General features: G+C 41.5%; 1 protein-coding gene across 2 annotated transcripts in view; it reads left to right on the top strand.

Moving 5' to 3' along the window:
* The window catches only part of rsph3 (radial spoke head 3), a 91,548-nt gene that overhangs the window by 16,890 nt on the left and 61,358 nt on the right, over window positions 1-13,300 (top strand). For both annotated transcript variants that reach the window (XM_020534572.2, XM_048601490.1), the window contains exons 3-5: window positions 6,854-6,995; window positions 7,372-7,517; window positions 11,956-12,159. In XM_020534572.2, coding sequence (XP_020390161.1) covers window positions 6,854-6,995; window positions 7,372-7,517; window positions 11,956-12,159 — 492 coding nt within the window. The remainder of the gene's footprint in view (window positions 1-6,853; window positions 6,996-7,371; window positions 7,518-11,955; window positions 12,160-13,300) is intronic.

Below are 13,300 nucleotides of genomic sequence, written 5' to 3'. Positions count from 1 at the left end.
CACTTCCCAGCTGATCAAGATCCCGTCTGGGAGGGAACATCACTGGCGATTGTTGTGCAGCGTCCATTCTTCCATTGTTGTGGTGTCTACATGGTTTTGCCAATATACCATGCCTCAGGGTGTCCCTGCCTGCAGGGGACTTCTACTACCTTCTCAAGATACATAAAGCCAACACACCTGGATGTCCCATCATATCAGGCAATGGGACCCTCTCATGATCTTGAGAACCTCTCTGGCTATGTCGAGGGCATCTTGAAACCCACGAGGAACCCCAGCATCTTTCATGACACTACAAATTTATTACAGAAACTCAGCAACCATGGACCAATCGAACCAGGAACATTCCTAGTCACAATGGATGTTTTGGCACTCTACACCAGCATCTCCCATGATGATGGCATTGCTGCAACAGCCTCAGGACTCAAGACCAACAACGGCCAATTTCCAGATGCCATCCTACAACTCATCTGCCTCATCTTTGACCGCAACGTCTTCACCTTTGACAACCAGTTCTTCATCCAGACACATGGAACAGCCGTGGGAACCAGATTTTTATTCCAATATGCCAACATTTTCATGTGCAAGTTCGAACAAGACTTCTTTTCTGCACAGGACCTCCAACCAAAGCTATACGCCAGATACATTGATGACATTTTCTTCCTTTGGACTCATGGTGAGGAATCACCAACTACATAGTGACATCGGAAAGTTTCACCTCACCATCAGACACCGTGGACTACTCTTGAGAATCAGTCTCATTTTTGGACACACGCATTTCCTTCTAGGATGGACACCTCAATGTATCTTGAGAAGGTAGTAGAAGTCCCCTGCGCTAAACGTACGCAGGACGAGCCTGCAGAGGGTACTCTGAAAGACTGGATCAAAAGTCTTGATCAGTCTGTTCAGTTCACGGGTGAGTTCTTTGGTCGGATCAGCAGGTAGTTGTCTGTAGTGTTCCTGGTTGTTCCGCTGTCAGTATACTTCCTTGCAGTCATCCGTTCTATTCTATGTGACGATGGCTTCTCCTTTGTCTGTTGGTTTGATGACAATGTTGTGATTTGGTTTTGAGAGCATGGATGGTGTTGCGTTGTGCTTGAGTGATGTTTTGCGCTACCTTGTGAGTGCAGCTGATGAATCTGGAGTTCACACATTCCCTGACAGCTCGAGCTTAAATGTCAAGCCCAGGGCAACGGCCCTCTGGAGGGGTCCAACTTGACTCCTTCTTTGGCTACTCCACCACGGATCTCTCTGTTGACTGTTCCGGTTCATTGGTTGTCTCATTGGGCTTGCTGCTGACATCTTGGAAGAATTCCCAGAGTCTCATTCGTCTGATGAATTCCTCTGTGTCTGCCACGAGACCAATGGCAACTGTTTTGGCCGAGGGCTCAATTTCTGTCCCACCACCAAAATGGACCCCTCTCTCTTGCGTGCACACACTCTCCCATGCCTGAAACATCAACTTTCGTACTCCTCAGATGCTGCCTGACCTGCTGTGCCTCTTCCAGCTCCACATTTGTTCAACATTAGTGAACCAGGTGGGTTTTTCCAGCAATGAACAATGGATTTATGGTCTTCATTAAATTCATAATTTCAGATTTTTATTTCCACCATCTGCTGTGGTGGGATACAAGCCAGGTCCCCATTTAGAGGGGATGTAAGGAAAAGCTTTTTCATCCAAAGGGTGGTGGGAATCTGGAACTCACTGCCTATAAGAATGGTAGAAAGGGAAACCCTTATAACATTCCCGAAGTATGTATTTAGATGCGCACTTGTGAGACCAGGCCATTATAAGGCTATTGGACAAGTGCTGGAAAATGGGATTAGAATAGTTAAGTTGTTGGTTTTGACTGGCATGGACATGTGTTGAAAGGCCTTTCTCTGTGCTGTAGATCTTTGACTGAGGTGGCCATGACTGCCCTTGACATCAAGGAGCTCTAGCAAAACTGGAGTCAATGGGAATTGATTCTGCACCAGTTAAGTCATGCTTGGCACAAAAAAATGATGGTTGTGGTGTTTGGAGGGTCAGTCATCTTAGCTCCAGGACATCTCTGCAGAAGTTCCTCAGGGTAGTGTCCTTGGCCCAACCATTTTCAATTGCTTCATCAATGACCATAATAAAGCTCCCTAATAAAGTCAGAAGTGGGGATGTTCACCTGCTGATTGCATGATGTTCAGCACTGTTTGTTACTCTTCAGATACTGAAGCATTCCATGCCCAACTGTAGTAAGGTCTGATCACTATCCAGGTTTGGTTGGCAAGTGTGTAGAACCTTCAATGATTTTTCATTATTTTTCCTTTATTCAGTAATCAATTTTTGGTTTGGAGCTGTGAAATATGAACTGACCTTTTGACTACGGGCAGCTGCTTGTGGGAAAAGAAAAGGGGACAAACCAGTTGTTATTTGTTTATGAGGCCAGGCCTGAAGGTTAATTGCAGATGGTTCTTAGTCAAAGTGCTACATAGATTCATTGATTCTAAGGAAACCAGTATGTTTAGCCAGATAGCAGATTTTTGGCCATGAGTGAGGTCAGTACCTCGGAATTATTGCCAGCAAGGGCAGCACAGTGGCTTAGTGGTTAGCACGGTTACTCACAGCATCAGGAACCCAGGTTTGATTCCACCCTGTCTGTGTGGAGTTTGCGCATTCTCCCATGTCTATGTGGGTTTTCTCCAGGTACTTAGGTTTCATCCCACAGCCCAAAGATGAGTAGTTTAGGTGGATTGGCTATGCTAAGTTGCCCATAGTGCCCAGGGATGTGCAGGCTAGGTAGGTTAGCCCTCATATGCAGGGTCACAGGGGTGAGATGCTTAGAAGCATTGCTGAAATCTCCTCAGAGTGAATTGAAAATGTGGCTCTGATTGACGTCTTCAGAAAATCATTCAAGAAGCAATAATATATGCCGGTGAAACAACGCATCGTGAAAGCCACTTAAGTAATTTGACCACTTTTTTGTTATTTTCTGTTATTTATTCCTTAACTGTTGGTTTTCTGCTTTTGAATGAATGGGTCTGAAAACAAAGGTTATTGAGTTTAAATCATTGACATCAATTAGGTTATTTTGTTGTTTAATTTTGCTGTGCTAGGGTTACTGAATTTTTAATAGTTTTGCTTAAGCTACAAACCCAGTGTCTAGAATTAATTATTTGGAGTAGAGGATTGGATATTCAAAAAGTCTGGTTAGGAACCATTGGATTCAATTTTGAGGGTCTTTTAAGGTTTTAATTTTACTGTATTGCAAATAGAGGTAGGAAAGCTGATTTGATTTCAACGTCTGATCCATTCCATAACAATTGCAAGTAATATTGCCAGACACACGTGTGGCAGAAATGACCATCTCCAACAAGAGACAATCTAACTGTCAGCACTTGACATTTCATAGTATCACCAACACTGACCCCCCCACCCCCCCGCCATCAACGGTCTCCCAATGTCTACATCCTAGGGGTTACCATTGAGCAGAAACTGAACTGGACTTGTCATAAACATATACTGTTGCTATGAGGAACTTGTGCTTGGAGGCAGAGGACGTGGTGAGACCCTAAATGAGTACTTGCATTGGTATCCACCCATGAGAAGGAAATGGAGGAAAGTGAGATTTGTGGAGCATGCTAATATGTTACCTCATTTTGAGATCAAGAAAGAAGTGGTGTTGGCTCCCTTTAAAGCATTAAGGTAGATAAGTTCCCAGGGCCCAGTGGTATTTACCCCAGGTTATTGAGAGAAGCAAGAGAGGAGTTTGCTGGGGCCTTGACCAAGATCTTTGTATCTTCACTAGCTCCTGGAGAGGTCCCAGGGGATTGGCAGGTAGCTAATGTTGTTCCACTGTTCAAGAGGGAAATAGAGATAATTTAGCAAAGTATAGACCGGTGAGTCTCACATCGGTGGTTAGGAAGCTGTTGGAGAGAATTCTGAGGAATAGGATTTACTTGCATTTGGAAATGCATAGCCTAATTACGGTAGGTCAGCATAGCTTCGTGCAGGTCCGGTCATGTCTTACTAACTTGATTGATCACCTTTGTCACCTCCTCAAGAAATTCAATGAGGGTAGAGCAGTGAATGTTGTCTACGTGGATTTTAGTACGGCTTTCGACAAAGCCCCTCATGGTAGGCTCGTCAAGAAGACTAAGATGTATGGGATCCATGGTGACTTGGCTGCATGGATTCAGAATTGACTTGCCCACAGAAGGCAGCAGGTGGGGTAGAAAGGTGTTTTTCTCGCTGGAGGTCTGTGACTAGTGGTTTTCTGCAGAGATCTGTACTGGGACCTCTGCTCTTTGTGATATATATAGATGACATGGATGAACATGTAAGTTTGCAGACAATGCAAAGATCAGTGGAGTTGTGGATAGTGTAGAAAGTTCCCAAAGGATACAGTAGAGTAAAGATCAGTTGCAGATATGGACGGAGAAATGGCAAATGGAGTTTAGTCCGGATAAGTGTGAGATGCTGCGTTTTGGGAGGTCAAATGTTAAGGAAAAGTATAGAGTTAATGGCAGGACCCTGAAGAGCATTGATGTACAGAGGGATCTTGGGGTTCATGTCCAAAGCTCCCTGAAAGTGGCCATGCAAGTAGATAGCATGATAAACAAAGTGTTTGGGATGTTTGCCTTTATTGGCTGGGGAATTGAGTACAAGAGTCGTCCTGTTGCAGCTTTATAAGACTTTGGTCAGGCCACACACTTAGAGTATTGCATTCAGTTCTGGTTGCCACATTACAGGAACGATGTGGAGGCTTTGGAGAGGGTGCAGAGGAGGTTTACTACGATGCTGCCTGGATTAGAGGGTATGAGCTATAAGGAAGGCAAGAAAAATGCAGGATGTTTTCTCAGCAGCGGAGGCTGAGGTGAGACTTGATAAAAGTCTATAAAATTATGAGATGCATAGACAGGGTTATCAGTCAAATCTTTTTCCCCAGAGTTGAACTGTCTAATACTGGGGATATGCATTTAAGGTGAGGGAGGAACGTTCAAAGGAGATATGAGGGGCAAGGATTGTACACAGAGAGTGGTAGGAGTCTGGAACAAGCTACCAGGGGTGGTGGTGGAGGCAAATGTGTTAGGAGCATTTAAGGGATTTTTAGATAAGCCCACGAATATGCAAGGAACGGAGGGATATGGACCACTGGCAGGCAGAAGGTATTAATTTAATTTGGCGTCATGTTTGGCACAACATTGTGGATCACAGGGCCTGTTCCTGTGCTGTACAGTTCTATGTTCTAAAAGTGCAAGTCAGAGGTTAGGAATCCTGAAGTGAGCATCTCAACTCCTGACTCCCAAAGCCTATCCACCATCTACAAGGCACAAGTCAGGAGTGTAATGGAATACTCCCGACTGAAGAAGCTTGATTCCATCAGGAAAATACAGCCTATTTGATTGGCACTACATCCACAAACATTCACCCCTTCCATCACTGATTCTGTAGCAGCAGTGTGTACTATTTATAAGGTACACTGTAAAAATAGACAATGGCTTCCAAACCCACGACCACTTCCATCTAGAAGGACAGGGGCAGCAGGCTGGAGGCGCTGTATTAGGCACAGAGACTTAAGTGTATATGTGCAGAAGTCAGGACAGAGAGAGAGAAAGAGAGAGCAATTCATTAAGCATACAGTATTCTGGTCTTTATCACCCAGACCCCACCCTATCCCTGCAACTCCCTGGACAGTATTGGCAATTTAGCTTGGACTATCCATGTAACCTGCACATCTTTAGACTGTGGGAGGAAACCGGACCATCCGGAGGAAACCCACGCAGACATGGGGAGAATATACAAACTCCACCCACTCAGTTGCCTGAGGGTGGAATTGAACTCGGGTTCCTTGGGGCTGTGAGGCAGCTAATCACTGAGGCACCATGCCGTGCTACTTAAAGCATCTTCATAATACATCAATTAGATCTTCTCTCATTCTTCTAAACTTGAGGGTATAGTTTCATTTATGAAGTAAGTTAGTTTGAAGAAATTGGGATTGTTTTTTTTTGATGAGGAGAAGATTAAGAGAATGCTTTTATGTACTACACATGTTGAGAGTTTGGAATGCATGGCCAGGTAGTGTGGTGGAGGTTCAAATGGGACATTCAAGTGGGCATTACAGTTTGGTTTTATTTAATTTAAATAATATGCAGGGTTAAGGTGAAAAAGCAGGGTGATTGGCATTAAGTCATAATGCTCATTGAGAGACTCAGTGTAGACCTGTGGGATGCCTGCCTAAACTCCCACTTCTGTACCATAGCAATTATATGATTTTTTTTTTAAAGATTTGTGAAATTTTGCTGGCTAGGCCAAAATGTATTAGCCATCCATAATTGCCCTTGAGAAGGTGTTGGTAAGCTGCTTTCTTGAAATGCGCCAGTCCATTTGGCATAGATACTCTACAAACTGCATTGACAAACTGGACTACATGACCTGTTACCAACATAGAATATATGGCTTTGAATGTTTCAAATGAATTGTATTATAGGATGGATATAGATTGAATGAAAAAAAAGGCAATATAAAGTTGTCAGTATTTAACAGAATAACAAGTTGCAGCCGTCAAGTGAGACATAACGAAGTGTATTGTTATGAGTTTTCTCATATGAGTTTATTATAGGATAAATGGTGATTGTCTTGCTGACCAGTGGAAACTATGTTTGAATTTAAGATAATCTCAAAAATAATCAAGTACAGGTTGGAGAAAAAAAAGTGAAGAGTAATTAGAATGCACATTTCTCGGATGCATGCTCCAACTTCAGTAATATGTTTGTTATTTCGGCATGTGTTAAGCTTGTTTACAATCCTTTTTAGGTAGTGTAATTTTTTAAAGAGCTATACCTTTTTTAAAACATATTTTTCACATCTTATTCAACTTTTTAGACAGCCCAGCCTGACCCTATTGAGATCCAACGACAGCACGAAATTCAGAGGAGGGCAGTTGCCAGGAGACGAGCTAAAGCACAGCAGCGAACTGGAACCCCACACCCTGTGGAAGGAAGGATACACACTGAAGTACAAACCGGTATGATTAGGAGGGGTCTGTGTTCAAAATGGCACAAAATGCTCGTCCTTTCAAGCCTGCTGCTTCAGGATGCCACATTTCCAAGTGTTTTAATGAGGTTCTAGAGGTCATAGGTTGATTTGGAGATTTGGTTGTTATCGAACAACACTTTCTGAATATATGTGCATTGATGTTACTTGCAGACCGGGACAGGATCAGCTATAGTCTTGGCTATACACACTGCTATACCTTACTGATTAATAAGTATGTAACTGGTATCTTGCAAGACAAGAAACTAGTAAGAAGAGACTGAAATAGAATCTCTTATGAATGTCAAGTTTGAATTAATATTAACATTAATAAGTTCCAAGCTAATCTTAATTTCTGTATTGATCAGAATTGTATCTGGAAGAACTCAGTGATCGTATAGAAGAAGTTGATGTTGATACTCAAACAGATGCATTTTTGGATAAACCACAAACACCCCTTTTTATTCCTGGAAAAACAGGCAAGGATGTTGCTACGCAGATTGAAGAAGGAGAAGTATGTCATACAAAGCATGTAGAGGATATGTTTAAATATATTGTTATACATCAAATTGACAAAGTGGTCTGGATCATGACCTTTAAAAGGTGTTTTCATGGTGATAAATGAACTAGGGAATGTTTTTATTTTAGATATAGCATTGTGTTCAATCGTTCATGAGATGTGGGTGTTGCCAGTTGAGCCAGCATTTTTTACCCAACCCTAATTGCCCTTAAGAGTCAACCCATTGTGTGGATATGGAGTCGCATGTAGGCCAGACAGGGTAAGGATGGCAGGTTTCCTTCCCTGAACTTCATTATTGAACCAGATGGATTTTTTTTTTTTTAATTCAAATTTCACCATCTGTCATGGTGGGATTCAAACACATGACCCCATGAACATTAGTCTCAGGTACTGGATTATTTGTTCAGTGACATTACCATTAAGCTACCAACTCCCTATGTTGGCACAGAGCAAATTAGAAAGTCTGATAATAAAAAATTCCCCAGGAAAAAGTGCTCAAAGTACAGGTTAAATCCATTTAGGGTCATAGAGCTTTACACCACAGAAATAGACCCCTCGGTCCAACTCGCCTGCACTGACCAGATATCCGAAACTGGTCTAGTCCCATTTTCCAGCATTTGACCTATATCCCTCTAAACTCTTCCTGTTCATGTACCTATCCAGGTGCCTTTTAAATGTTGTAATTGTATCCACCTCCAACATCTCCTCTGGCAGCTTGTTCCATACATGCATCATCCTCTGCAAGAAAAGTTGCCCCTCAGGTCCCTTTTTTAAATCTTTCTCCTCTCACCTTAAATCTGTGCCCTCTAATTTTGAACTCCCCTAGCCTGGGAAAAAAGACCTTGGCTGTTCACCTTATCCATTCCCCTCGTGATTTTAAAAACCTCTATAAGGTCAGCCTCTCCATATAGCTCAAACCCTCCAATCCCAGCAACATTCTTGTAAATCTTTTCTGAATCCTTTCAAGTTGAACAACATCTTTCCTATAGCATGGAGACCAGAACTGAATGCAGTAGTCTAAAAGTGGCCTTATCAGTGGCCCGAACAGTCTCAACATGACATCCCAACTGCTATTCTGAATGTTCTGACCAATGAAGGCAAGCATGCCAAATGCCTTCTTTACCACCCTGTTTACCTGCAACTCCACTTTCAAGGAACTATGCACCTGCACCCCTAGGTCTCTTTGTACACCCACTCCTCAGGATCTTACCATTAACTGTATAAGTCTTGCCCTTACTAAAATGCAACACCTCACATTTATCTAAATTAAACTCCATCTGCCACTTCTCAGTCCATTAGCCCCTCTGATCAAGATCCCGTTGTACTCTTAGATAACCTTCTCCACTGTCCACTCTGCCACTGATTTTGCTGTGATCTGCAAACCTTCTAACCATATCTCCTTTATTCACATCCAAATCATTTATATAAATGTTGAAAAGCAGTAGACCCAGCACCAGTGCTTGCGGCACACTGCTGATCACGCGCCTCCAATCTGAAAAACAACCCTGCAGCACCACCCACGCTCTCCTAGCCAATTTTGTATCCAATTGCCTAGCTCCCCCTGAATTCCATGTGATCTAACCTGGCGACCCAGTCTACCACAGGGAACCTTGATGAATGCCTTGAAGTCCATATAGAGTACATTTAGCACTCTGCCTTCATCAATCTTCTTCAAAAAACTCAATCAAGTTAGTGAGACACAATTTCCCATGCACAAAGCCATGTTGATTATCCCTCATCAGTCCTTGCCTTTCCAAATACAAGTAAATCCTGTCCCCTCAGAATCCCCTGCACTTACTTACCCACCACTATTGTTAGAGTCACTGGTCTGTAGTTTCCTGGCTTTTCCTTACCACTTTTCTTAAATAATGGTACCACATTAGCCACCCACCAGTCTTCCAGCACATTGATGGTGTAATAGCAAAGTCCAAAACAAGAATCTTAGACATAGCCAATGACTGGTATGAGGGTAAAACTTGCTAAATTTGGTTCAAATAGATGAAAAATAATAGCAGTAAGTAAGAAGTGGGAACAGCAAATGAAGAATTTCAAGATGTTCAACATGAATATGTTCCTGTTTCTAAAAAAAACTTCAATGAAATATAACCTGTGGTTTCCGCGTAAAGTTGACCATAGTCTAAAAAAAGAGGTTTATAATGTTATGAAGTATAATTGTAGAATTAAGGTTTGAAAGAGTTTTAGAAACTAACAAAAGGCAGCCAAAAGATTGGCTAAAATGGGGAAAATAGAATACGAAAGCAAACTATATAGGCATTTTAAACATACTGTGTAGGGGCTTTTGCAAGTATAATACAAAATGAGAAGAGTAGCTAGAGGAAGCAGTGATACTTTAGAAACAGGGACAGAATAAGTTAACACATGGAATGAGGAACTGCAAGAGGAGCTGAACAAATATTTTCTCTGACTTCACAGCAAAAGATCATGTATCAGAAATTGAGGGTAACCAATGGACTATTTAAAAGTGAGGAACTTCTAAGTAATTAAACTACCAACAGGGCCATGTTATGACATACTCGAGAGACTAAAAGCTGACAAATCCCTTTGAATAGATGACCTAAGTCAAGGGATTATGAAAGAGGTAGCTAAGACACACTAGTTACGATTTTCCAAAATTCCCTAGCTTTTAGAATGATCCCAGCAATTTGAAGTTAGCAAAATTAACATTGTTTTTCAAGAAAGGAGGGAGTTAAAGAGAATTGGGAACAACAGGCCAGTTAGTCTAGCATCACGTCAGTAACTGGGAAAATGATTGAATTTATTATTAAACAAGTCGTAATAATGCTGTGATTGTACTATGCTCAGATAAAGTCAAATTGGCTTAATAAAAGAGAAGCCATGTTTAACAAATATATCAGTCTTCTGACTGAATGCAAGATACAGTCACTTGGTGTTAGGAGTAATATATTGACATGGATAGTTCCAGACTGAGAAAGCAAAGAGTACATATGAATGGGACATTTTCAAGTTGGCAGGTTATGACTAGGAGGGTGCTGCCAGAAATTAGTGCTAGAGCTTCAGCTATTTACAATTTCTATATCAGTGATTTTGGAGAGAGAGCATAATTTATCTACATTTGTTAACAATACAAAGCTATGCAGGAACGTAAGCTGTGAGAAAGACACCGAGGCTGCAAAGATGTAGTTGGGTTAAATGAATGTGCAACAAAGTGGCAAATAGAGCATAACACGGGGAAGTGTGAAGTTGCTAACTTTGGTTCTAAAAATATAGAAAAGCAAAATAGATTTGAAAAGGCATGGAGCAGCTAAATGCTGATGTTCAGAGAGGGACCAGGGTGTACTTGCACAAGGTGTACAACTACATTTATGGCAGACAATTAAGAAGGGAAGTGACCTTTTCCTACAAGGGGATTAAATTGCAAATTTAAGGAAATATTGCTAGAATTGTACACAGGTTTGCTGAAGCCAGAATCAGATCAAATACACTAAATCAAGATGGGCATTGAAGAGATGAGACTGCCATTCTATTTTTATTTTTTTTGTCAATTAAAAAAGGGATTTCTCTCTGGACAAATGTGAGATGATGTATTTGGGCAGGACAAACAAGGTGAGGGAATATATAATGATGTTAAGACCCTGGGAAGCACCCAGCATCAGAGGAAAGTTTGGTGTGCATGTAGTGTGCATACTGATCCCTAACAGTATCAGGACGTGGATAAAGTGGCTAAGAAAGCATATAGTACTTGCATTTATTAGCCAAGGAATACAAGGAGGTTATGCAGGAACTGTAAATTGTTGGTTTGATAATAGCTAGAATATTGTGTGCAATTTTGAAATCCATATTATAGAAGGCATATGATAACACTTGAGAGAATGCTGAAGAGATTTACCAGGATGTCGCCTGAACTAGAGAGTTTCAGTCCTGAAGAGAGATTGGACAGACTGAGGTTGTTTTCTTTGACATGATTGAGATGCATAAAATTTTGAGAGGCAAACTCAGGGTAGACAAGAAGAGACCTTTCCCGTTAATGGAGGCATCAGTGACCAGGGGGCATAGTTTTAAGGTAAGGGGCAGAATATTTTGAGGAGATATGACGAAAACCTTTTTCACCCACAGGGTGTTGCGAATCTGGAACCCACTGCCTGTAAAGGTAGTAGATTCAGAAACCGTCATAACATTTAAGTATTTAGATGTGCACTTGCAATGCCAAGGTATACAAGGCTATGGGCCAAGTGTTGGAAAATAGGATTAGAATAGTTTGGTTTTGAATGGCATGGACACAATCACCTATGAGCTGAAGGGCCTTTTCCTGTGCAGTAGACCTCTATGTCTATGACTGTTCTAACTGTGTAGTAAGCAGGTAGTAAAAGGTGGTGTGGATTTGATATCGAGGCTTCATGCTGTCACGATTGCTTCTCCAATGATTCATTTCCCTTTGCCTAACTTTTTCCAGCTCTTTGACTTTGACATTGAAGTGAAACCAGTGTTGGAGGTGCTAGTGGGAAAAACTATTGAACAAGCTCTACTAGAGGTTATGGAGGAGGAGGAACTGGCTAACCTGCGCGCCTTGCAACGTGACTTTGAGGAGCTTCGCAATGCCGAGCTAGCAGAAGTACAACGTATGGAAGAGAAGGAGAGACGGCACAGAGAGGAAAAGGTACAAGTCATTCCAGTATAAGGTGTGTTATGTGAAATACATTTTCTTTCACTGTGCAAAATGGTGTAAAGGTGTTCAGAGTTTGAGAAAAATGTAAATAACTTTGTTTTTAATAGATGATTAAGCGATAGATTATTATGAATTGGCATTTAATTCACAGAAGTTGTAGAATCTCAAAGATTATTTTATGAAAACTCATCACGTCTGCATGCTGGCTGACAAGTACTGGTGGCCATCCAGCCTAATCCCATTTTCAAGCTCTTGCTTCAAAGCTTAGTGAGTTACAGTACCTCAAGTGCATATTCAAGTACATTTTAAATACTGTAAGTTTCTGCCTTTGCCACCATCTCAGTTCCAGATCCCACCACCCTCTGGGAGTAACTATCGCCCTCACTTTTCCTCAAATCCTCCTACCACTTAACTAAATCTATGGACCCTTCAATCAAGGGGTGTATGGTCTTGCTATAAGCTTCAATTAATTATCCTCTCAATCTCATAGGTTCTCAAGAAAATAAGGCCAAGCTGTCTAATTTTTTTCTCATAATTGAAATTTTCCAGTCCATACAACAGCCTTGTAAATTCTCTTTATATCCTCTCTAACATAATCACATGTTTTCTCTTGTTTGTTGATCAGAGCTGGCCTGACTAGTGTCTTATATACGTTCGACATAACCTCCTGAATTTCAAATTCTGTGACATGGCTAATGGTTGCAAGTATCGTATATGCTGCTATGACCATCTTATCGACCCGTCCAGCCACATTCAGGGATATATGGATATACACTTAAAGGTCTCTCAGTTGCTCTATGCTTCAGTATCCCATCATTTTCTGTGTGTTTCTTTTCTTTGTAAGGCTTTCCAAAATACATTTTCTCCTACCTCTCCAGGTTGAACTTCATTCACCGTTGTACCCACTCATCTGCTGACTCAGTTGACTTCAGACAGCCTACAGTTTTCTTCCTCTTCACTAGGGTACAGCAGTTATTTTGGGTGACTTCAATGTGCGTGTTGATTGCTACCAATTTGGTTAGTCCAATGCAATGGAGGAGGATTGCATGCAATATATGAGGGATGATTTCCTCGACCAATATATCAAGGAACCAACTAGAGAGCAGGCCATCCTATACAGGATCTTATTTAA

This window comes from Rhincodon typus, chromosome 9 (assembly GCF_021869965.1).
Source record: "Rhincodon typus isolate 14 chromosome 9, sRhiTyp1.1, whole genome shotgun sequence".
In the NCBI taxonomy this organism is placed as follows: Eukaryota; Metazoa; Chordata; class Chondrichthyes; order Orectolobiformes; family Rhincodontidae; genus Rhincodon; species Rhincodon typus.
The sequence above is the reverse complement of the archived record's forward strand: the minus strand, read 5'-3'. Positions and strand labels throughout refer to the sequence as shown.